This window comes from Suillus fuscotomentosus, assembly GCF_016647785.1.
Source record: "Suillus fuscotomentosus strain FC203 chromosome Unknown F5891scaffold_119, whole genome shotgun sequence".
In the NCBI taxonomy this organism is placed as follows: Eukaryota; Fungi; Basidiomycota; class Agaricomycetes; order Boletales; family Suillaceae; genus Suillus; species Suillus fuscotomentosus.
Window position 1 is genome coordinate 84,626 of NW_024539631.1, and position 24,133 is coordinate 108,758.

The 24,133-nt window shown below is 49.1% G+C and overlaps 9 protein-coding genes across 9 annotated transcripts; 6 read left to right on the forward strand and 3 right to left on the reverse strand.

Moving 5' to 3' along the window:
- Positions 1-858: 858 nt before the first annotated feature.
- F5891DRAFT_1209838 (P-loop containing nucleoside triphosphate hydrolase protein) lies at positions 859-5,547 on the reverse strand (the record flags this gene model as incomplete). The annotated part of the gene is made up of 15 exons (XM_041369148.1): positions 859-974; positions 1,030-1,291; positions 1,349-1,474; positions 1,523-1,639; positions 1,698-1,969; positions 2,029-2,206; positions 2,287-2,466; positions 2,539-2,835; positions 2,889-3,323; positions 3,401-3,652; positions 3,707-3,942; positions 4,000-4,527; positions 4,583-4,783; positions 4,834-5,059; positions 5,116-5,547. 15 exons carry the CDS (start codon positions 5,545-5,547, stop codon positions 859-861), a joined length of 3,858 nt encoding a protein of 1,285 aa, XP_041218326.1.
- Positions 5,548-8,410: 2,863 nt separating this feature from the next.
- F5891DRAFT_1068777 (uncharacterized protein) lies at positions 8,411-9,389 on the reverse strand. Its single transcript, XM_041363204.1, has 3 exons — positions 9,302-9,389; positions 8,898-9,209; positions 8,411-8,849 (listed from the first exon to the last, which is right to left on the reverse strand). The coding sequence occupies exons 2-3, from the start codon at positions 9,121-9,123 to the stop codon at positions 8,695-8,697; spliced, it is 381 nt and encodes a 126-aa protein (XP_041218327.1). The 5' UTR covers positions 9,124-9,209; positions 9,302-9,389; the 3' UTR covers positions 8,411-8,694.
- Positions 9,390-9,681: 292 nt separating this feature from the next.
- Positions 9,682-10,065, forward strand: F5891DRAFT_1197303 (uncharacterized protein; the record flags this gene model as incomplete). The annotated part of the gene is made up of 2 exons (XM_041368462.1): positions 9,682-9,990; positions 10,057-10,065. The coding sequence occupies 2 exons, from the start codon at positions 9,682-9,684 to the stop codon at positions 10,063-10,065; spliced, it is 318 nt and encodes a 105-aa protein (XP_041218328.1).
- A 741-nt stretch (positions 10,066-10,806) lies between these two features.
- F5891DRAFT_1197304 (uncharacterized protein) lies at positions 10,807-11,502 on the forward strand (the record flags this gene model as incomplete). The annotated part of the gene is made up of 5 exons (XM_041368463.1): positions 10,807-10,862; positions 10,915-10,954; positions 11,004-11,176; positions 11,237-11,386; positions 11,439-11,502. The coding sequence occupies 5 exons, from the start codon at positions 10,807-10,809 to the stop codon at positions 11,500-11,502; spliced, it is 483 nt and encodes a 160-aa protein (XP_041218329.1).
- A 165-nt stretch (positions 11,503-11,667) lies between these two features.
- On the forward strand, positions 11,668-12,462 carry F5891DRAFT_1197305 (uncharacterized protein; the record flags this gene model as incomplete). The annotated part of the gene is made up of 4 exons (XM_041368464.1): positions 11,668-11,801; positions 11,859-12,014; positions 12,145-12,299; positions 12,350-12,462. The coding sequence occupies 4 exons, from the start codon at positions 11,668-11,670 to the stop codon at positions 12,460-12,462; spliced, it is 558 nt and encodes a 185-aa protein (XP_041218330.1).
- Positions 12,463-13,505: 1,043 nt separating this feature from the next.
- F5891DRAFT_1209847 (uncharacterized protein) lies at positions 13,506-16,585 on the forward strand (the record flags this gene model as incomplete). The annotated part of the gene is made up of 12 exons (XM_041369149.1): positions 13,506-13,600; positions 13,663-13,767; positions 13,843-14,038; positions 14,305-14,433; positions 14,468-14,590; positions 15,049-15,368; positions 15,423-15,468; positions 15,699-15,801; positions 15,848-16,062; positions 16,115-16,268; positions 16,316-16,434; positions 16,484-16,585. The coding sequence occupies 12 exons, from the start codon at positions 13,506-13,508 to the stop codon at positions 16,583-16,585; spliced, it is 1,707 nt and encodes a 568-aa protein (XP_041218331.1).
- Positions 16,586-16,831: 246 nt separating this feature from the next.
- Positions 16,832-20,034, reverse strand: F5891DRAFT_1209850 (CHAT domain-containing protein; the record flags this gene model as incomplete). The annotated part of the gene is given in 10 exon segments (XM_041369150.1): positions 16,832-17,143; positions 17,163-17,469; positions 17,650-17,920; positions 17,968-18,511; positions 18,561-18,624; positions 19,017-19,097; positions 19,209-19,299; positions 19,598-19,629; positions 19,827-19,885; positions 19,930-20,034. The coding sequence occupies 10 exon segments, from the start codon at positions 20,032-20,034 to the stop codon at positions 16,832-16,834; spliced, it is 1,866 nt and encodes a 621-aa protein (XP_041218332.1).
- A 433-nt stretch (positions 20,035-20,467) lies between these two features.
- F5891DRAFT_1209851 (uncharacterized protein) lies at positions 20,468-22,564 on the forward strand (the record flags this gene model as incomplete). The annotated part of the gene is made up of 10 exons (XM_041369151.1): positions 20,468-20,616; positions 20,667-21,362; positions 21,422-21,494; positions 21,539-21,654; positions 21,725-21,860; positions 21,924-22,005; positions 22,067-22,141; positions 22,193-22,305; positions 22,347-22,442; positions 22,523-22,564. The coding sequence occupies 10 exons, from the start codon at positions 20,468-20,470 to the stop codon at positions 22,562-22,564; spliced, it is 1,578 nt and encodes a 525-aa protein (XP_041218333.1).
- Positions 22,565-23,326: 762 nt separating this feature from the next.
- Positions 23,327-23,963, forward strand: F5891DRAFT_1197310 (uncharacterized protein; the record flags this gene model as incomplete). The annotated part of the gene is made up of 4 exons (XM_041368465.1): positions 23,327-23,401; positions 23,469-23,537; positions 23,592-23,678; positions 23,730-23,963. The coding sequence occupies 4 exons, from the start codon at positions 23,327-23,329 to the stop codon at positions 23,961-23,963; spliced, it is 465 nt and encodes a 154-aa protein (XP_041218334.1).
- Positions 23,964-24,133: the final 170 nt, after the last annotated feature.

The window sequence follows — 24,133 nt, forward strand, 5'->3', positions numbered from 1 at the left end:
ACGATCATTGAATAGACTTGCTTACGTCACTTCAGTCATTCTTTCTTTGTAGGTTACGATGGCGCGAATAAGTTGGGTCAATTGGAGTTGACTGGCTGGGGTAGGCCAGCGCGGACATCCGGACGTCCTTTGTGGATCTCGGTTCTCTTTCCTGAATCGTGCACTCCGTTAACGCCGGTCGGAGTTCTGCCCACTGATAGCTCTTCTTTCATCCCCCGTCAAGTTTTGCTAGCGCGGCCGAGAATATATGACTTCGGCGAGGCATCCTCGAGGATCAGATCGATGTGGCAAGCGAGCATCGTGTAGTCAAGGCGGCAAACAACTTATAAGTACGTGCGAAATATGCGTATGCGGCTCTCTAAAGGTACTTAAGAGACGCGTGGAGTCTCTCTTCCCCTTGTCGATTCCTTCGTCGCTTCTCAGGCCTGAAAAGGCGCGCTGACCGTGCGCGGTTCGCTTTCTACAGACCTGACCGTGGTCTTGCGAGCCCCGTCGTCGCGACGGAGGGATACGTATCGCTCTCTTCCACTGGTGGATTCCTTCGTCGCTTCTCAGGCCTGAAAAGGCGCGCTGACCGTGCGCGGTTCGCTTTCTACAGACCTGACCGTGGTCTTGTGAGCCCCGTAGTCGCGACGGAGGGATACGTAGCGAGTATCGCTGATATTTGATGTTCGCGCACGCGCTCGTCGTACGTTGAATAGAAATAAAAGATGTTGTCGCGCTCCCACAATCATTTGCTTACTTCGAGTGACATCAAAAACTACGTCCTGGCGAATTGTATGTTGATCGGAGAAATAGTAGATGCATAGGGGAGTATCATAAAACTCCTTGAAGATAATGAACGCGCAATTCAGGTGCCTACTTTCTGCTACTAGTAGTAGCGTTCAAGGGCGCAGGCATTGAAAGTCCAGTCGCTGCGCTCAACCCTGGAACAAAATATGCCAATGGGTGGTCTGAATTCTGGGAGGATGGATCTGTCATATGAAAGATGTTAGAGGCAATATTATCGTATGACAAATCTATTCTCACTTGGCAGGGATTTACTAAGGAAAGCATATAATTGGTCAACTTCTATGCCGCGCCGTTGCATATCAGCAAGAAATGACGAAATGTCCTGATCGTCTCCGGAGGCTGATTTTTGGACTTTTGATACTTGATTCTCCAGATTAGAATCAGCTGGGCGCTTAAGAGGCAGAATTGTCGCCGAGTTTGAGCTTCCCTGAGATGCGTTGATGGGCATAGCATTAGTGGGTTGAGATTCTTCTTCCATGCTACCATTGGAGATTATGACCTTAAAGGAGATGCGGACCTGATGACATTCCTGACCGGCAAGAAATACCATGCTCACCTTCGCTTCTGACTGCACAATATCACCCCTCTTGGCCTCTACGATCATGCTGGGAGCAGGCGGAGACTTTGGTCTGGGAGATGCTGCTTGGCCCACCGGATTCTGAACTTGGCGCTCCTGATTATTCTTCCCCACAATAAATTAGGATTGGAGAAGGCGGAATACTATGCTCACCTGAACTTCCAACTGCGCAATATTATCTTCTGTATTAGCATCCGCAATCACATTGGGAGGAGGAGACTTCAATCTAGCAGACGCTGCCCGGCCCAAGGGGTTCTGGACTTGGAGCGCCTGTGTATTATTCGCAGTATTAGATTAGCATCCCAGAAAAATGATATCAGAGCCTTACTGAAGAGCTTGAGTGCAAGTTTCCCAAGCTGGGAGGCGCTTGAGATTTCATTCCGCATTTCTTAGTGGCCGAGTTTTCATTGACGGGTTTAACGACTTTTTTTTCTTGTAACGTTCCTGAAATCTGATTCGCTCCCTTACCTCGCATTTTCTTTTTTGAGGGGCCGGCTTTGGGCGTCTTTGACTTCATTTTCCCCTTCTTCAAAGGGACGTCGTCAATCTCAGAAAGGGCGCTGATGGCCTCTGCTTCCTCATCATCATTGAACAAAGAGCCTGCAAAATGTCAAATTAGATTTTCAATTGCAAAGCCCCAAGTAAATACGTGCGTAAACTGGGTGTTGCCCCTGTGAATGCATCCAGGATCGCTGCTTTACTGAAGGAGATGCGGTTCAGAAAAACATCCTGAGTGTCTGCTGCGACAATTCGGTAAACGTGGACAGTTTTTGGTTGTGGAGGACGATAGATACGTCCAATCAGTTGTCCTTCATCAGCGGCAGACCATAGGGAGTCCTATAGTTAAAAATGCATAATTGTCAGCGAAAAAATAGCCAGTCAAAGGGTAGGAAAACATGCGAAAAGCAAATGCTCACTACAATTATCAATATATTGGCGCAAGGTAAATTGAGACCTGTTAGCCCAACATTGGAGATTAATAAAACGCGAGGACCATCACGTCCGCTGCTTTTGAATTGGGCGATGACATCAGTTCTAGTGGAGATTGACAATTTGCCATGAATCTGCAAAGTTCGGATGCCATTAAGCTCCAGGACCTGCCATTCAAAATGTTCAAGGTTACTAAATTGTTAGAAAATCAAACCGCAATGAATGAATACCTTGATCACCTGTGTATAACTAGAAGGGAATGCGCAGTAGACGATAATTTTGTCACAGGGCATAGGGTCAGCCATGCCAGCGGTTGGGACATCAGGATTGGCAGATGATACTACTAGCTGGTCATCCACGACGCATAGAGGCAGACGTCCATCCTGCTCCTGATGCCAACCAATTACTTGTGCAAGAACGTCAAGTTTGCGAGACGGGTCCTTCTTCCACTCATCCAAATCTGAGGGGTTGGCCCATGGATATCCGGCATTGCAGCTAGGATGCATTAAAGCCCTGCGGACGCTCATGTAGAAATCCTGAAGAATTTTGATTCGTCAATGCTTGAACAAGAAGGAATGAAAAATTGTACCGAGCGAGAAGTCAACTTTGCCGCTCTAGCACCGCCTTCCGCAACCGTATTTTGGGCGATGCCCTCAAGATTGTTCACCTCATGGGGGTACAGCTTCACAAGCAGATTATGCTCCTGAAATGGATCCAAGCCTGAGATCCTGGTGCCACAATAGTCGACCGACAAAATGGTGCGCCGAATGACAATGCCTGAAAATCTCTCTCGGATGACGTTGATCCAAGTCAACATCTGACTATGGTACAGACTGGGAACGTCAACATTGGCATCACCCTTTACGGTTCCCATGATTATCTTGGTGATACGGTCACCTTGTTTCAAGCGCTTGCGATCCTTGGCAGCAGCGGCACGCAGTTGACACCCCATTTTTAAGGCCTCATCATCGTAAGAGCTGCCAAATAGCTCCAGACCCAGGCATCTTCCAATATTCCAAACATCCTACGCAAATGAAGAAGGATAAATTAATGTTAGAAACTGATTGGGATGATAAAATGATATGAATGTTGGTCACTCACAAGAGGTCGAGAAGTGATGGGTGTGGCTGTCATAGCGACAATGGCATGGCATAGCAAGCGAAGGCAAAATACTGCCCAGTAACCCTTTTTGATATTTCTGTAGTTATGCGCCTCATCCACCACGCCCAACAAGAAATCTCGCCCATAAGCCGTGCTGGGCACATCGGTTGTATAATTGGTCTTCCGTCGTGGATGCTTGGTTGGCGTATGATTATTGGCCTCAAAAATGCGGTCGCAGTCAGATTCTAAAGCCTAAATGCAAAGAAAATTGAGCTTCACAGATTGAAAATAGAATCATATCCATACCTTGGGAGTAGTGATGACAATCCGCCGTCCTTCTGGCTGCTTTGATTGGCTCCATATGTCTTTCCACCAGGTTCGCCGACTGTTCCAGGTGGTCAGATAGGGTAGAACATCAAAGGCGCCCCGTTGAAGAAATCGGTGCAACTCTGACGTAAACTGGGACACAAGATTTGCTGGGATAACGAGCATCACGGGAAGATTTGGAATGTTTGGAGAGTTGCTTCTCCACTGCTTCCCAGCTAATTTGGTTTAGGTCAGATTTACAGCGCTGGGGAAACATTGACCAAGGGGCATACCTATTTTACCTGGGAAGCAGTTATGCATCGTATAAAATTCACGATAGAATGAAAGTACTGCAATCAAGGCGGTGACTTGGATGGTTTTACCTAAGCCCACTTCGTCCATCAGCAGGACGGGCATTCCAAAAAATACATTCTTGACCATCTTGACCAGACCCACAAGCTGGTGCCAGCGGAGAGCGAGAGGTTCCCCATTATCTTTTACCCAGGTTTGACCGCCTTCAGACCAAGGGTCATAATGGCCATAGGGGTCTTGCAAAAGGTTAAAGAACGGTATTTGCTTTTCTGGAAGTCCAAGGATAGTCCAAAGGTCGTCCTCAGACAGGCTACTATATTCTTCCACGCCTTCAGACCACTTATAATCACAATCATCGGTGGCATCCAGGTCCAACTCTGGTATTGATTCCGCTGGCGTGGCATTTGGATCGCAAAGTTTTAACTGGTCATGGATGGACGCAGTGAGTAGAGTTATATCCTGCTGAGTGGCAAGGAATGAAAGGGCTTGACGTAGGGGCTTAGGTAGACCTATTGAAAAAAGTAAGAAAATAGGTACCAAGGCGAGCTGAGGTTAGTAACGCACGGCACTTATTTCCATCCTTCACATCTATCTCTAAGCCTTGAAGAAGGTCATGGAGCATTTCTTGCTGCTCTGAAAGCTGCTTCAATGACTCCTGATCGCCATATCGAGTAAGGATTTTGGTAAGTCCTTCCACGTCCTTCAGCCAGGTTCTAATGCCTTCAGCGTCCAGATCTTGGCTTTGCTCTGCCATCGACAAGAATTCTGGATAAATAGTATTAGCTATCTGAAAGACCGGCGATCGAAAGGCTCACGTTTCCACATCTGGTCTACTTTGCTCTTTAGCTTTCCAAGTCTTTCTCTTTCACGTCCAATAGACTTCCTATTCTTGGCCCAATGGTGGGCTACGAGGGCATCCAGGAAGCGTCGGACAGGCTCCTTAAGTGCAATACCATCCTCCGTGAAAGATTCAGGGCCAAAAAGAGCCTCTGCAAGGCCAGAGTATGCCAGAGCTACCTGTGAGGTGGCAAGATCTGGTACCTTATTTAAATTGTCAATGAGCGCATGGTATGGGGATAAAAGTAAATGAATCTCACATTGGCCACCTTGAGACGCTTCATAACTGAATATGGGTCCAAGCCGCGTTCAGCCAGTACAACATCAACGGTATGGTTTATTTTCCAGTTGGACCAATTGGCATGGCAGTAGTCCAGCCAATGTTGGCGACCTTTGTTGTCGTTATCGGAGCGATCTTTTTTGATGTAATCCACTTGCGCGCTGTCCTCAATAGCCCAGAAATTGTGCGCGAATGTCAAGACTGCCTGATTGACCCCAGGGGATTTCCAAGCGCTGGGAGTGTCCTCATTTAGAGTTACTGACAAGGGCGTCGAACTAAGAGTGGTGCGCTGTTGCCATACTGGCCAACACCAAGGAATATTGCCAGCATTAGGGTGCCCTACGGCATCAACCAAAGAATCGACCTCTTCTGCATAAGAAGGGGCACTGAGTGCCAGAAGAGCGCCAGGCATAGTAATGGTGGGCATTTTTGGCAGAGTAAGGAGGAAATGTCCCGTCATTCACCGTACATATGGTTTCCTCTGTATTCCCTGAACTTGGGCAAGTAGTACCCATGGGTCGGGAGCGAAATAAAATAAAATCTGGCACAGGCAGAGAGTCTAGTAAGAAGGGTCAATATACTTTAGGACCCTGAGTAATCAAACCAGAATTTACTTGGTCAGGCCCATCACTGGTGGGACATCGTAATGTTACCATCTCCAAGCTCACCATCATGCCATCACTGGCCATCCAGGACGTCCTCTGAGATCTAATCTCCACTTGGAAATTATGTCCTCAGGTCCTTGCACTGGCAGTTGAGGACATTCAGATGCTGGATAGTAAGTACCTAGTAGATTGGCCTCGTGATGAGTATAATTCTAGCTGCCCACCATCTACAGTCATATGGTAGATGTGATAAGGGGACTTAACATAATGTGAGCAGCAAATGTTGTATACCAGGATGGTGATGGTGCTGAGGCCCCTCTGTCCCCAGCTCTCCTCCGCGGTCAACTTTTGAGGTAAACTCCTACCATTGGTCACTAACATCATCAATCAAATGAAAATTTCATACTCAGTCGACTAAGTCCACGATCAACCGATTAGAACTTTCTGGCATGGGGTTATTCGGGCACCAGTGACTCAGATTGGTACCTCAATATCCTGGGATGAGCGTAAATGGCGAAATTAGTGGAGATTGTGAATTTGAGAGGGCGCAGACCCACAGCACATCTACCAATAAAGCATGGTCCTTCATGATATATGATACATGACAATCATATGGGATATGATCTTAGATTCCGCATCTGAGAGACCCTTGCTCAAGCTCTCACTCAAATGCGCCCAACTCATTTTAGCAGGTCTACGGCTTCCATATTTTCTGACCGGCACCGAGGCTGCTCCACACTTCGTGGGAGCCAGGGATTGAAGTCAAGAACTAATCAAATATGATGAATTCTACTAATATGAAGCGCGCACCCGTGCCTTCGCGGTGATTATTAGCTATGTAAGAGGGCGGCTCAATTCATTTGGCAGTTCACGTTCACCTGGGAGCCGAGTTCGGCTGGTCGAGCTTTAAGCGCTGCCAAACCTATCCTAAACAGGACTGGTACCTAAACCTTACGGTGCGCAGCGCCAACGCCTGGTGTAGTACAGGCTACTACAAGCAGCCTATACTCGATGGAAATGGTCAGGAATGTCGAGGGTTAGGTATTGAATGCGAATCACAAGGTTTAGAGAGGTTTAGGATGTGTTCTAAGACTGATTGTATATAATTTACTGCGCCAAGCGTTAACGTTGCGCGCCGTGAGGTTTAGGTACAAGTCTTGTTTAGGACAAGGTTTGTCGGTGCTTGAATCCAAGTGAACTCGAACTTTTATAGAATTGAGCAGCCCTGTAAGATGTGAGCATACGCCATAGGCACCCGAGCATGAACTGAGCGTGCATACGGATCTGAAGTATAGAAGTTCCCAATCAGGATAAAGAGGACGACGATGGCAACATTACTTTATTTAGCATGATCGCGTCAAAGATCTCAGAGGGAGAGTACTTCGAAACTCCCGAAAGACACCAAGTCAGAGGGCGTCTCCGAAACAAGAATATGCAGCTGAAAATGCCCCGAAAAACATATTTGCGTCACGCTAGTTCTGGCAGCGTGAAGTCAGAATACATGTTCTTGCCCAGCAACCAGACAGCCAAAATAACGCGCTGGAACTTTCAGCTCCGACCCCATCCCCTCTTCCTCTACTTCGATCATTCGAAACCCATCGTCGGTGGTGACGCATCTGTCTTTTTCGAACTGACTCGGGGCGGATATTTCATTCAGGTCCGTGCGTCTGGGAAGGAAGCAGGCAATATTATCTGAGATCCGCTCGTAACTTTTGCAGAGTCATTATTCTAGACGGGATATCAGTGGCAACGCACAGGGTACCGCAAAGGGCGTACATTTGATCTTGCTGCCTCAAGCCATTCACTATCACCCTTGGGACGCTGCTCGCAACCTGCTTTGATGAGCCATCTTCTTCCTAACATGCGGTTACAATCTAACCGAAGGCGCGTTGATGCATATTCCGGCTTCAGCCTTGAGAACGACTCTATTGCATGACGCCCTTAGGATCGACAGAGCCAGAGGTAGTTCATGCACCAGAAATCTATGAAGCAATGAGCAAGGGTGATGAGCCCTATAATAAGTAGCGTACGGTGATTCGTGGGCCTCGCGTAGCACGCCGATCAGACTAAAAAAAGATTCCAGAGCCCTCCTGATTTATGAGGTCCACAGTTCGTGCGAAGGTAGAGAAAGAGCCGGCGTATGGTGCATGATGACGGGCAGACTGACCTTGGGTGGCTGACGCGCATTGGCAACTTGAACCAGTGTTCTGCCGGTCAGTGTACGTTCATCAAAGTTAATGTACGTTCAGCCGCGAACTTTCCCATGAATGCAAGTGAACTGAACTCGTGCAGTGCCAGATGTCCTGCTTGAATATTAGATAATCATGTCTGATTGGACGACGAAGCAGGTTCAAAGTGCCGCCGCAGTACACGGTGCGTCAACAATCGCAGAATGGATAGTACTCGACTACTACTACCATAACATCTGGTAGCACTGCTCATTTATCTACTCGTCAAGAACATCATCAACTTGAGGAAAGTCTGGATCATCAATTCCCTCGGCATCCAAGTCAAGAAGCTCATATAACTCAAGCTCAGCATCCAAACCTCGAATAGCGACTTTATAAAAAGATCCCAACCATTCCTCCGCACGAGAATAGTCGAGTAAGTCACTGATAGCAATGCGGGAGAATGAACCACCGGCACCGGCAGCACCAATGGGGACTGAGTGCATTGATTCTGTGGTGGAAATCTCCTCCTCCTCCTGAACAGCTCGGATAAGGTCTGCTGCAACATCACTTATCCCTCGCCTCTCGAAAGCGAGGCTGCGTGGCTCCCATTCGCTGCTTTCTCCTGATAGATTGTCGCTAACTGCATGAACTACTTGAGTAGGCTCTGCTTTGTCAGTGGCCTCGGTGTCACAGTACCGGCGTTGAAGCCGCTTCTTGACCACATCGTTGCGTACATGCACTTCGTGAACATACATCTTGAGTTCTGCCAGAAGGGTGAGCGTCTCAGTTGAGAGCCGATTGCGCCATTTTGTATTCCAGCCGTGCTTGCGAACGGACATCCTCAGAGTGCAATGCACAATCACGCAAGTGACATAATAGTGTTGTCGGCCGACTGATTAACCAGGTGCGTTGGGGATCATTCGGGCCACTAGCCCAAACTAGTACATTAAGTTAGTAACAGAAAGCTATAAAACAAACTTGCGTACGAGTGCCTGCTATTGCCACTTCGTCCCTTGGTGCATCTCGCTGGCCCAAGTGTACCTGCTGCTCATCCATTGCCTGCTCATGCGCAACACATTGCTCATAGAGCCTTGCACACACTACCTTTGCCTTTCCACTGACCATCGAAGCTGGGTCTTTGACAGCATAACCTGGGTGCTCCACGAAGTGATCCCACCACCATCCTTGGTTTGATCTCTTGCCGATCTTCATGGTGTGTCAAAAGTCGGGAGTCCATCTTCGAGTTCTAAGCCTTAAAACGTACCTTTGAACCGAACACACGAAAACCATGGGTTTATGTGAGTAATGATATGTGAAGCGGCACGAGGATAATCAAAGATTCTAGCATTGACCAGATATAGTATAGTTCGTTACAGTAGGACCAGGAAACTTCAGATGAACGTCGACGAAGTTCGCCAGCTTTCCCACGCAATCCGGTCAATGACCGTGAACTTGGTTCACTGACCGGCAGAACACTGACTTGAACTGACGCCTCGGCGAAACCCAGTCCAGGTACGCTGAGTCACTTAAACGATCTGCCAGGGGACCCCTGGCACCGGAATGGGGAAAACCCGTTCGTTCGGTCCCTCCGTCGATGATAATCGATAATATACAAACGCGGCGAGGCTTCGAGCTCGATCACTCCGCTCGATTCCCTCGGCTGTTACTCTCTTTGTTTTTCGCCGCTGCTCGCGTAAATTTCTGGATGTCTTCGCTGTTCTCTGACCTCGTTTCTCTCCCCCCTTTCCCTAGGCGAACTTAACAAGTTCCATGGCACAGGCAGCTCACGCGGCGCCCAGCGTAGCCATCACTCTCGCCTACGACGATCCTACGTCAGTGGGAAGCGTCCCCCTACCCGATAACACGCCCACTGTGAGCAGCGTACTTGTGGTGGTTTTGATCGCGATCTTTCTCGTCATCGTCGTCACCTGGCCTTGGTGGAAGCCCAAACTCCCGCCCTTTGTCCTCTGTGGATGCTGCCCTTTCATTGTGGTCCACTCGGAGCGCGATGACAACATCCCGGACATCGTGGACCTGGCATTCGCCAGGTTGGACGCGACCGGCGCCGGTCCCAAGGAGGTGAGCGCGTCCGCCCTGTATAGTTTGCATTCGGGGCATTGACGTACCACACGCGCTGTTCCCCAGGATGCGTAAACTTTCAGACGGAGAGAGTTTTGCAATTTATGAGTCAGAATACATGTACGTTGGAGTACTGTGATAATGAACGTATTTGTCAACGTGCGACCTTGAACAAAACATGCGTCATCGCCGTCACCGAGGGACCAAGTTCACGGTCAGCTACACACAACGCCACGTGCAGGGTTTATAAAGAGTCCAAGGACGTTGAACAGCGTTTTGAAGGTTGAGGAATTCTAATATTCTGAGGCAGGGTGGACGGCCCATGCTAGGAGTGCACGCCTGCCAAATCTCATGGCACGCGGCGCGCCTGTCAACTAGACCTTCGCACACCCAACCTGATTATATGTGCTCTCGAGAACGCTTGTGGCCCGGGCATGGACTGGGCGACCAACTCGCATTTATGGCGTCGATATCATGATGGGTTCATGGCAAGCGTCGTTCTATGCTTCTGACCGATTATTTCGCTCAAGTAATGACGCAGGTCAATCCTAGAGCCATTAATGCTTCCTCAAGGTGATAAGCCAACGAAACTTTGCAAATACGCATTCGCTGAACAAGTTTCTTTAGAGCGGTTGAATATGGGTGGACAGTCACGTGCTGTTCGTTTGACATGCTTTGCAACCGAGTCGTAGTACGTGAGTCCTCAGTCCAATCCCACACTCTTTGTATGTGAAACTTAATTTGTTTGTCCTAATACCGTCGACACTAAATTCACTCAACGCTGGCACTGGCCGTCCGCCGATTGCCCCTGGTTTCATGTTTGGAGCGCGTAGGAGAACTGGCTTTAACGTCCGCCTATCAACGAGGAAGACGTCAGATTCCCTCAGCAACAAACCAACTTTCTTTCGATGAACGACCCCATAGGAAGCCTGAAGGTGACTTGACAGGGATTACGGCTGAACAGGTATGTGGCTAATTGTGTTGCATGCTTTGTGTAGCTGAAATTATTCTAGATCGCCCTCCAGAACCATATTGAGGCGCTTCAGCCTTCAGCCGCAGCAACAAGCTTTGTACCCGCAGCAGCTCGCTTCGAACCAGGTCCTCTCGCTGCGAACTCCAGGATTGGTCCCAAACAGGCACAGGCGCGTCCAAAGCCCATTACTAACCGACATGGGTGGAAACTTAGGTGTCAACGCTTTCAATTCCCCTATGGGCCAATTCAATAGCTTCTTCCGTAGCTCATTAGTTCGCTCCATCCATTCGGTACTTTGGCTGAAGAGCTTGGTCCCATTGGAGACATCGAAGTGGAAACCAGTGCTTTGTTGAAGGACTGCAACTTCCCTACAGGGGAGTTCTCAGACGGCGTTCTCAAATGCCTGCTTCCTACACCCTGGACGTGAGTTCCTGGCTACCTCTCACAAGATGTGAGCTGACCATACCATATACAGCGTCCCAGAGAGGGAATTTGAGGCTCGGAAGGATCTTCGTGAAAAAGCGCATCTTTACTATTGATCCTGAGTCTGGAAAGGACCTTGATGACGCACTGTCCATTGAAGCCAACGACGATATCACTTATGACGTGGGCGTGCGGCACGTCGCTTACGTCGCTTACTTCGTCAAGCCTAACGCTGCTCTTGACCGCGATGCTCGCAAGATGGCAACCAGCGCGCCGTCCCCATGCTTCCTCCCACCATTAGCGAAGAGGCGCGCAGTCTTAACCCGGGTGTTGAACGTCTGACATCCTCGGCCGTCTTCGCCATGACCAAGGAGGGCAAAATCGTCAACAAGTGGTTGGGCAAGACCGTTATCAAGTAAGCGTTATATTTCCGTGCACCGTGCACAGAATAATTGAATTCATTTAATGTTAGATCTTGCGTGAAACTGTCATATACCGACGCTCAGAAAGCTATCGACGGTCACATTCTGGGCGATCTCGTGGTCGCTCCGGAACGCAGTACATTAGCGATCATCCATGACCTCAAGGTCCTGAATGGTCTCGCAAAGCAGCTTCGTGCTGCACGCACGTACGCGCAAATTATTTTTTTTGGGAAGCCAGCATGGACAAATCACGCGTAGACCCGGTGCGAAATGAATACTTTAGTACGTCGTTCGCATCGTGATAGCGTCCAGAGCCGCTACTGACGTATCAAAAAGTTCAGTGTTAAACGTGCCAACTACCGCTTCCGCAAACGAAATACGGGAACGCTACAGAGCATTGTCTGTAATTTTTCGCCCCGATAAGCAAAGCGGGGAACGGACAAGGGACACTGCAGCTGTGGAATTCCTTGAAATTCAGAAGGCTTACGAAGGTGAAAGTCTTTAGTCCAGTTCCAATGCAATATCTGACAACACTTCAAAGTTTCGTCAGACCCTCTTATTCGTCTTGACAGATACGTGCGCATCTTCGACGTTGGAGGATCGATCGTAATCAAGAAGTGTTTGATCACCTCATTCGGCCAAGAGGCACTGTGACGTGTGGAATTGACGCATCGACGTTGTTCGCACGCGATGATGACCTAGATTATGATTCGAGAGGCATCCTCACCCGCTTGCGTGGAGTCTGTGTCTCTCAATTTGCCATTCGTCACTCTGTTATGGCGAGTTCCATACCTTTTCGTTCCCACCTGACATTCATATCCGCTCCAAATCGTGCAGAAAGTGTTGAATGACAAGATTAATCTCAAATTCACAAGTCGCCTGGGACCAGGCCCTCGAAATGACTTGCTGAGTAGAAATAACCTCATGGGCGCGATACGCCATCAATTTTCTCCTCGGCTCGCTTTGGAGGTATGTCTTATTATTACTCAGCGAATGATCGTCATCTGAAAAGGCTGCAGCACATTTCTTAGACCCTCAGCTCGTTGTCGCAAAAGCGAGCTACGAAGATAATGACAATACCCTAAATTGCCGTGTGCATTTCATTCCTGCATTCTGGAACCTTCTCCCTCCGGCTAGTACCGTTTCCTTCAGTCGTCGACTCTTCCGACACGCTTCAACGGTGGGCTCTGTGGTAGTGGACATTCTCTCCATTGTCCATGGGTTGACTTCTCGTCTTCCAGGATAGCGCCGTTAGCCTATCGTCCAAGCGCCTTGAATTTACCCTAGACGAAAGCGGCCGATCAGCGAGTGGACGGCGAGCAAACCGAGAACGCCGACGCAAACAACATCATTGAAGACGTTTGTGTTTAATTTGCACCTGAGCTATACCGAGGACTGATCTGAACAATTATAGCTCATGCTGCTAACTAATATCGCCGTCGCGCAACGTATCGCGATTCACCTTCCCGTAACCCACCACGACCTCTGGGCACCTCGACACCCTCTGTACTTGTCAAGTCGCACATAACGATGACCCCGCGCTAAAATCGCGCCACCCGCATATCTCCTTTCCAAGTTATGGCCCGAACTTTGTTTTTCGTTGCCTTACTGGGAGGAGGCACAGGTAAGCTCATAACGTTTTTTCAACACACTCCCTGACCTCAACTATCTATCATCCTAATCTACAGTACCCTGCGATGTCCCTGCGCCAAAAGCTCGCCGCCCGTGGCTTTTGTTATCAACTTATGGCCCGACCTTTGTTCCTGTTGGCAAACCAGGAGGAGGACGGCAGGTGAGCTCGTATCCTTCTTTAACGTTCGTTTCTCGTACTAACATGTTCAGATCTCACACTAGGTACTTCAATACACTCCCCGCACCACTCATCTCTCCAACCGCACGTCTCATCCGTCTGTTATGGCCTGATCTTCATCCTGGGTCAGCTACAGGGAGGAGACTCGGGTGAGGAGACTCAGGTGACTTCATATCTTTTTCCCTGGCGTCCGGTTGCTGCAAACTGATCCTTTCAATACCTAGGGACTACAAACACGAAGAATTTTGGTCCCCTTCGATGGTCTACAGCCCCACGTCACTTGCTTTGCCCCCTCCGCCTCTTGACTCTCGCACACTCATGTGGACTCGCTCCCAATTGTTTTCGGACCTCGTTCACGCCAATACATCAACATCTCGCGTTTGGGACTGCTTCTGCATGGGTCCGAATGCGTTTTTCCAAGTAGGATCTTTTCTTGTCATTTCGTCCAATACAATCAAGTACGTCTCTACTTCACATACATAATGTTCTTAACACCATATTCATTGCCTCGTAGACTCTGAGACATCGACTAATTCTGGCTTTGCTTCATCCGTCAATCCCAAGGGTACCTCACGTCGCTCAATAGCGTCGTTCTCAAGACTGAGACCAAAATCGGCGATATCAAACGCACCCGCAATCTTTTTGACTTGCTCGTTCAGTCACATCTTCGACACGCCCCTTGTTAGATTGCAGCTGCTTGTCTGAAAGAACGTGCTGGCCGCATGCTGCAAGGAAACTCATACAAGCGGGCTGCAAGCAGTGTCCAGGATGTATGGCTGCAGGCTGCAAGATTATATGTTGATATGCCCTTCGTGGTACCCTCTGCAACGTTGCTGATGTTCTTTCCAGCATCCCCAACTTCGTTCGGCTATGAAACAGCTCGAAACATCTGAGCGCGCCAGAGCCTTCCTTCACCAGGCCTCGATGGCGCTTAGTGATGCAATTTCGAACCTCGACGAGATATCTGCTCGAGTATGATCCAAGGTAACGACTTATTTTCACTTTCTGCTCAGCTGTATGTTCAACACTGAAACAAAGAATTCGACATGGTAGATCGAGCTCGGTGTGCGAGCGCTCTGACGGCACCAGGGATACGCGTCTTGTTTTTGCGATCGAATTGGATTTGTGTGACGTGGCTTTCGAACACAGTGGGCATCTAAGACTGCAGTCATATACTCGTAAGTTTGCGAGCGTTGCGTCTATCCTACAACACAAGACCAACCTGTATCACTATGGAAAGCTGGACGCGTGCGCTCCGTTACACGACGTGACATGCGCCCAACTGTCTGAGGCTGAGTCCGGTATCTGGGAAACGCCAGAAGGCATGACATACGTAGATGGTAAGTAAATGAATCATAGGAATTACGCCATATTCATTGTGTTTTTGTTGCGCAGTTCTTTCCTCTCAGAAGGGAGAGGAAGGTCCTTAGAAGGGGAAAGACGCCGATATTGCCCGCTGGGAGGCCGAGCTTCGTAAATCGCTTGCGAATAAGAAGGGTGGCGCGACAGCTACGCCGTCAAAGCAAGCTCAAGCACTCGTACAAGCACAGCTGGACAAGGAAGAAATTGTGCGGCAGCGAGTCGCCACTATCAAACTCAATCTGCAACGAGGGCTGTCATACATTCAAAGTTTAGCGTCCATCAATGTCCCCGAGTTGCGCATGTATGTTTCCTTCATTTTATCGCTCTTGTTGGAGGGAGCTATGGGTCAAGGATCGAGGCTTGTGGGGTCACAAGCATTTGAAACTTGGTAGGTTTGCGTGGGTTTCCTTTGTGTGGTTTGCACTTATTTTTTCCGTGCTAGGACCTCGCCAAGTGCTGCTCAGCACGTTTGGATTCTTTCCATAAGTGTAAGTGGGTTGGTGTAGCGACCTTGCGAAGCCTTAGAATAACATCAGTGCCCGAGGAACCGAGGCTGAACAATTTAGCTGTGAGTTTCATCTGTCGTCTGAAAAACCAGTCGCGTGTTGACGATTCTCCAGCTCTCGTGCTACGCGTTCTCTATCGTCTGTGATCGCTGTCAGAACAAACTCCGTTTGATGCCGCAACCTTTTCCTATGCATTTCCACTCCTTGGACAGGCGTTGCTGAAGGGTAGGGTAGACGCCGGGCAAGATGATGGTGATGAAGCACTCGAGCAAGTAACTCTCGTGCTCGATATCATCAGATTTCACTGCAGCGAATGTTCGTCTTCAGTGTAAGAATCGATGCATTTTTAATATTCTTGCAGTTTCGGATGCAGCATTTCCCAGAAAAGCAACTATGGAGTACGTCCTCCAAGTCATAAAGCATCAGCCGCGACTTAGCAAGGAAGCGTCATCTGTTCTCATTGACCTCGGAGAGGCTGTGCAGCCGAACGCGACCCGCGATGAGGTTGGTGTGCTCATGGATGGCACACTATTGCAAGAGGTCTACGTCAGGAACGCTCGTCTGCAAGCCATCCAGGTCAGTATCATTTGCTTGTAGTTTGCGCTATGTCTGTTCATCATTTTCGCAGCCATTCGATTTGACTGATCTTGATTGGTCTCCGCAACATTGGGTAGCCTGCCACGATGACGATGAGCAGAATGTCCGTCTCGCCAAACACTTGTGGGAGGATAACGGCTTGGATGTTCCAGAAGACTTCCTTGACAAGCTCATGAACTATCTGGGTATGTAGTCCATGTTTCTATACCTTAAATCCTAATGGGTCTGTCAGAGCACAACAATGCGTACGTTCGAACCAGCGCGGTATCGGCCATCGCGGAGGCTGTGATTTATTGGCCTCGAAAGAGCGCGCTGACCATAGCTGCTCTACAAGACTTCTGCCGGGAGAAGGTGTGACTCCTCATCATTATTTACGTGCTCGGCTCTAACCAGTTTGAAGGCTAAAATCCTTGCACCCGAGTTCGATGAATATGTTAGTACCATATTAAACTTTCCGAATGTGATTCTTATTCGGTGCACAGGGCATGATTATTGCTTCTAGTCTCGATCGCTCCGATCCATGGGCTACTCGGGTGGCAGTGGCCCTAGGTATATATATACGGCTATATACCTTGGGGATATCATGCAAATGCCCGTGCACCAGATGCGCAAACACGCAGGGACAACGAGCGGACAAATCACTCAAGTCATATTGAGACCAGTACCTCAGTGAAATACCATGTCACTCATTCTGTGTTGCTCTGAAATTCACGGGATCAATAACATGTACAGACGATAGCAGTACGACCTACACACCGATATGAACAAAAACCATCCTCTGCTCGAGCGGCACTTCCGTCTTCACAGCATGCGTAGCACAGTTAAGTACCCAGGCCGCCTTCGTACAGTCCATGACACCACCATCTTTCAAATCTCCGAACATATACCTGTAGAAAGCTTCAACCACGTGTTTTGCGATGGCATCGTCGACCTCCCACAACGTGCCAACGATGCTCTTGAACCCTGAAAACTGGAGACCAGCTGCAAGGTGAACCACTTCTTCGGACATCTTCTCATCGCCCATGGCAGTAGGACAAGCAGATAAGAATGCGAACTCAGCCTGCGGAATGTCTCTCCACAATATTGAGCAGCGTCAAATGTTCGTCTCTCATAAGAAAACGTGAATTGTTAGGCTCCGTAGGGTCCTGTTTCCCATGACAAGCAAGGTGCACCCAGGCGTTCTGCTGCAAAGTTGAGAGTGCACTTGCTCGCGTGGCTGCGTCGCCAGAAATAGTGATGCAGTAGGCAGTTGTCGGGACGAGCTTACGGATAAGCTCGAGCTTGCTGTCGACAGCTAAGAGCGCCTTGCCTTTCCCTGCACCCGGTTGACCTTGTCCAATCGCCACAAAGGACGGAGGAACGCCCTTCTTCGTCAACTGTCTAGATCTGATTAAAGCTGAAAGTGTCGGCGTGTAAGAACAGATGTAAAGATATTCCAGGCATGGCTCCTTGCCAGAACGATCTGACTTTGTTTGGAACGGGTGAGCTGCATGGAGAGGAATGGACGTGAAATCTGCAGTTGGACATAATCAGGTTCGAGAGCGGTGCTTTAGTTTGAGGACATACTCGAGTGCGTTGACGACGGGCAACACGACCTCGTCCCATATTATCCGCAGGAGCACTATTAGATCCGTCCTTGACTCCGCTGGGCTCATTCGAGATGCATCTCGTATTGCCCTGGCGAAGCGATCCTTGAGAATCTTCAGATCTGCGAGAGCGATGGATGGCAAAGGAACATGATGGGGGCCTCCCGATGTCGGGACAATGATGGCGCTGCACGAGTTCTGGCTGGCGATGAGGATGATAATCGGGCTCTGGCGTGCTGCCACTTGCAAATCTTCGTACGAAGGTGGGAGCAAAACCGCGAGAACACCCGAAGATTACGTGTCTCAGCTACTACAGCTTCCCATTGCTTTGTGAGTCTCCTATACTCTGTTGCTGCCTGATCAGCAACAGCTCTGTCAGTTCTGGCTATAGAATCCAGAGCATCGGACAGGTGCGTGCTAAGATTTAAAAAATTGCGAGCTAGTTCGGGATTCCTAGACTTGAGGTCTTCGAGTGGCGTCCTGAACCGCAATGCCAGTGACCACTGCTGGCCACGGCCCTGCTCCACGAGCTCGACTGCCCGTCGTATATTGTCACGACGTATGGCACACAAGGCAGCATCTACAGGAAGTGGTCGCGCACCACGAAAAGCGGCTGCAACCTCGCGCCGTGAGATGATCGACGATTGCGTCATCATATGGCTGTCAAACAGCTCAAAGCACATCTGGTATGCTTCTAGGGCAGATTCATGTTGAAATACCTCTGCTTGACGAGCCCAGTCAATAGCCTCCGTGATGCGTTCCGGAAATCTTTGAGTAGGATGCCTTGATGCCAGTCGGAAGTTCTCCACTGCGAGCGACAAATCAACAGGGTCGCGTAGAATCTGATAACGAGACACATAGGCCACCTGCAGCCGCATGTAGCTGAAATACCTGCCCGGGTGAAGTGAAGACCGAGCTGCCAATGACTCTTGGCAAAGAGTAATGGCCTATCATCCTGAGTCGCATGAAATGAGAGCAGAGTGCTGAACTCAAATTGTGAAGAGTCACATAGCGCTCTGGATCAAGCTGCGTTGACCGAAGGGATTGGTAATATAAATCGATGGTCTCGTTAAGATCCTCGCTGGCATGTGATATGTCATGTCACTGTTGGAGCGCAAGGGCAAGGTGGTTAAGAGTGCTGTCACGAAGTGGATGCCCAGCTGGACGCAATGACAGCGCCTCGCGATGGAGGGTGATAGCTCGAGTGAGGGTCTACAACATTCCGACGTTTGGTAAAACGGGCGACAAGCGCTCCCTAAGTTGTCTAATGAGGAATCACGAGATTCGTCCTCAACAGGGCACAGGTCACTCGTATTCCGCTTCGATTACGAAGGCAGACTTAATGACCTTTCCCGCGCGCCTAGCATTCGAACAAACTCATAGGATGCCCTGATCTCGACTGACAATGCAGGTGAGGCGTGTGATGACCTATAAACTCAAGATCAGTTCTGGTATCGCGTCAGTCACCATGAGCTTTACAAGGTTACAGTATTCCCCCACGCTACAGCTTGATCGGATGATAAGACGCAGATGGCTGACTTCTGGCATCTCCCCGAGTCGACATTGATGGATACGCAAATGCCAGCGGGAATACGCCAGGAGGGGATTAAAAGATTCCTGGCGTTGATGACTGCACAGTGTAGATAGAGTGTGAGGATCATGAAATAGATACGAAGGTAATATGGAGGAACTCGCCTTCAATTCTGATATATCGGCTTTCCGAGCAACTAGGCATGATAGCACGATGGAGCAAAATGATGAGGATCGAGGATGGTGAATGGAATAAGAGAGAGAAAGACGGGGTGGGGATATGGGGACTGTGGATAAAGTTCAGCTGAGAGGGAAGGTTGCAGCGTTTTGAGGGTTCAGATCATACTACACGTGTTGTCGAGGACTGTTCGGCACGATAGACGCTGGTATAATCGCACCAAGCGCTGGGAAGATCACCAACCGGAAGAATCTGTGGTAAAGAAGTAGATGTTATGACCAGTCTTCAGCGTTCGGAGGTGGCCCGCCAAGGTTGAAGGGGAAATATGGCAGGTCTCAGAGCGTCGCGGTCTGCTCCTGGACTTGTACTATCATGCTACGTACTCAGTTAGCACACAAAGGCAAAATTTATAATGGGGTGTGTTGCCATTTTTCTGGCTGGTACCGTACCTGATCGCCTCATAACTTTGTTGGCATTGACTGCCGATCCATTGGAGGTTGCTGAGATGCTGAGAGTATGATTAGCATTAGTCATGTCATACTTGCGTCATACACTGTTCAGCACACCGGTTATTTGTTTGTAAAGCTCCTCTGCGCGCTTTGGGTTAGAGGACGTGAGATCTGCAGCTTGCTTGAGGAGGTCTTGAGTAGATGCCATGATTCAGTGTTGGCTACGGCTATGGTACTTTGATGGTACTAACGGGAAAGGCACCATCCATTCATGAGCCTTTGGCTTTCCTTGACAACCACAGTGTCCGGGTGAGTCTGTCTTTTCTCGTTGTCTTACAAGTCTGAGTCCCAGGAGGTGCACAACTCCTTAGCTCTATGAACATGTCCTGAATTTGATCCCAAGGCAGCGAGAGTATCGGAACGTGGGATCTGATAGTAATTCTGGGCATTAGTAAGCTCCTCGTTCCTGCATTCCCGGGGTGAGGCTATTCTCATTCTATCGTATCGTACATCAACACGACTGCTGGCTCCGTGTTCATGATCATGGACATCACGATGATGGATTAGACATAAGATTTCATCCAGGGTATGTATTCTTCTGAAGCAAACACACATCCAGTAAGCCAAATCACGGATGACTCATGTCACACCAAAACCTACCAGACATTGGTATGGCAGAGTCGGATGGAGAAGAATATGGATTTTTCGCACATAACCGGCTTGTCAAGGTCTGCGCTGGACTGGACGGATTCACCCTGAGTAGTGAATCTGATAAGGCATCCTTACTACGGTACGCGTTGCTTTTCAAATACCCACCAACTACTCAGCGACTTGGACTAGCACGCTAAAGGAATCTGCATCTTCATTTCCCCCCAAATTCGTCTCTTATCGTGTTCTTCAATGTCTTGCCTCTGCGTTTGAGTTCGGTGCCTCTGCACCAACCATCGTCCCTCTCGTCCTCCGATTCGGAAAGAATGTTGCATCCGACAACTATGGCTCAGTCGTCGTGGCACCCCTCGTCACACTTTTTACGAGTGCCGACCGTGGCACACGCATTGCGCTTCTCGATAGTCTCCCCGAGTTTGTCGAGAAACTGGATAAGAAAACAGTTGTTGATAAGATTTGGCTCAGCCATCATCTGGGAAGCTACTGTCCGCACTATCGTTCCACTTTCCCCCAAGGTATCCCAAGGTATGTTGACCTTGAAGGTGCGACCAATGTCGCTAATGCTCAAGTTATCCGACCGAGTACTCAACAACGACCTCCTCCGCCATCTCGCCCGCCTCCAGTCAGACCCAGAGTTTCCATCCGCACTAATACATGTATCCTTATTGACCGGCTGGGAATTTCGCTAGGATATAATACCAAACGGAAAGTTCTCGTCTCTGCATTCAGCATGGCGCTGAAGGATTTGTTCGTCCACGCCCACGTGGCAGGCGTTATGGCGTTCATGGCAACCGCGGAGTGCTTCGAGATTGAGGGCGTGGTCAGTAAAGCCGTTCCGGCTATTGTAGGCGCTACGCTGGATAAAGAAAAGTGAGTCTACAGCTCTCGTTTTACTACTTTGATGTATGTTGATGGCTGAATATGTACAGACTGGTTCGTGATCAGGCATTCAAAGCTGTCGAGCTTTTTATCAAGCGTTTAGAAGCTCACGCTTCGACTATGGTACGTCTGTAGTACACAACCCAGCTTATACCCCTTTTTCATAGCCAGAGACAGCATCCACAGAAGACGGCAGGGAAGATCCACCCGCGAGGCTTCCAGGTGCATACACACAGGCTGGCCCTGTGAACTCTGCGACGAGCACTGCAGCCGCTCTCACAGGGTGGGCTGTATCTTCGCTGGGAAAAAAGGCACGTTTAATTTGTTTTTCTTGATATTGATGGCTTACAAAGATCTGTCGCTCAGCTTGCCCCCGCTGACATGCAAACAATAATCTCAAGTACCATCAAAGGATCAACACTAGCACCAACCATCAATGGTAGCGCCAGTCCTTTGCCTGTGACACCTGTTTCTCCCTCCGCAAATCCAGTATGAAGCAAAGGCCTACAGCTGGGCGGGAATAAAGCGCCAATCTCTACGCTCGTTGACGAGGTTACCAACGAGGCAGGGCAGGGTAGTAGTCGTTCGTGGAATGACGATTTGATTGATATCAATGCCGATGAAGAGGATTGGAGTACGTCCTTTGACCATTCAAGATATCACTGGATCGAAACTGAGGTCATTTTTCTTCGTAGACGCGTTCGAGCCTGCTGTAGAATCAAAACTAGGGAGTACCATCGATGGTCTATCGCTGCGGTCCGGTTCTCCAAGTATGGATTGTTTACTCCTCCATAATGTCCCTACTGATTTATCTGATACAGCTTCAGATGAATGGGGCGCAATGGCATCATCGTCTCGACCTACAAATCGCTCGCCTACATCACGTCCCTCCCAGATCTCACGCACGCTCTCACCACAACCCCGCAGACCCATCGTACCTTCCCCTCTCGCACCAGCATTCTCACCCGCTTCAAGCACTCGATCAACGCCCATATCATCCCTAGTATGGCTGGGATGTCTAAGGAGGAGAAGGCGGATGAGATGGCCAGGAGGAAGGAGGAGAGACTTTTGGTGAGCGTTTTGTCTTTTAGTTTGAAGGCGTTGCGGCTTGTGCTTATTTGACTTTTTGCAGCAGATTGAAAAGCTAAAAGGAACAGAAAAAGAACGCGGCTGCTGCTGCCGGAAAGGTCTGAGTATAATAGCGTTGTGAACACTCGTGCTTATGCGATGGTGCGCTGAGTGACTGGGAGAGTTGGTAACACACATCGTGTGGAAGACTGGTCAGCGTCATGGTCGGTGCTCAAAGATATGTTATAAGCGCGCCAAGTTCCACGGCATTGATGCGTCAGGTCAACAGATGGAAGCGAACAAGTGCCTATTCGCTAGTCGTAGTGTTCCTAGAGTGCTAATATGGCTTTCGTCAATATTTATGCCCATCATGCGCGTGAGCACCAATTGGAAATTCAATATTCAATATTCAAGCTCAAGTGGTCCGATCGCGACTCGATCATCTGAAATAGTCTGCAACCAATCTGTATCAATACAACTCGAACTGTTGTACTCCTTCAACAACTCGCATTGGTTCAAGTTGCGGCAAATACTACGTACTATGATCTAAGTTTGATCCGTCAGTCGACTCATGGACCGTGCTACAATGTGGTTAAGCACTGAGTCAATTCAATTGAGCCGCGGACGCAACTTCCCGTGACCGACTACTACGTACAAATCTATCTTTTAAGTTGTTCCTTCGATTCCCTTGCGTGTTCTGGAGTTTGCTGGCGCCCACCCGATGCGGCAATGTTTAGCGCCTGAAGCCAATACAGCAGTAAATATTGTCACGGGGTTTGCTGTCATATAGTAATGACTGTTGTGTATTCGGAGGCACACCCTAACTTCTTGACGCTCTCTGGCTCTACTCTTCGCTCAGACTGATCATCAAATTCGACTGTTTCACCATGAACGATGGGAACTCGAGGTCTGTTCCTCCACGCATCGAGACATCTAATGAAGCAAACGCTACGGAACTCCCGGTACGGGGCTGATATCCATCAAGTTACATTCGAAACGCTGACTCTTGTCAATGCATCCCTTGTCTAGGGCCGACCTCGTGGCAAAATAAGTCGGTTTCTGGGGAAAGTCATGAATGGTGAAATACAAAAGATTTCTGTGAGTCGAAATGAATAGTGAGTGCACTGTGATAAAGCTGATATCGTACACGAGCGCTCGAACTTGAAGGATTCACGCACCCGTGACCCTGTTCTCCCGAACGTCGATCGTGAAGGTGTCTCATCAATTTCAAATATTGAGGTAGGTCACCTTTCATTTTATGCTCTCTCCGTGAGTTTTGTTGTTTACCAGGTTCAGGATGCTCCCCCTGGTGCAAAACAAAGCGCCGATACCCAATCGGCACTTCGAGACGTCAACGAGACTGCCAAAGGCATGAATCTACTTTCAGGACCTGTGACATCTGGACTTTCCGCCGCACAAAATGCATCAGCAGATCTCGAGGATGCATGTAAATTCGAGGACGCATATCTTCGGCCTCTCAAGATATTTGACAGCGTTATCGGATCATCGATGTTGCCGTGCTGATAAAAACGTGTTTCAACTGCTTGTGCGAGATTTTAGCGGGCTGTGAGACAGAGCTGAATCAGCTAATATTCTAAGGCAGGGTGGACGGCCCATGCTAGGAGTGCACGCCTGCCAAATCTCATGGCACGCGGCGCGCCTGTCAACTAGACCTTCGCACACCCAACCTGATT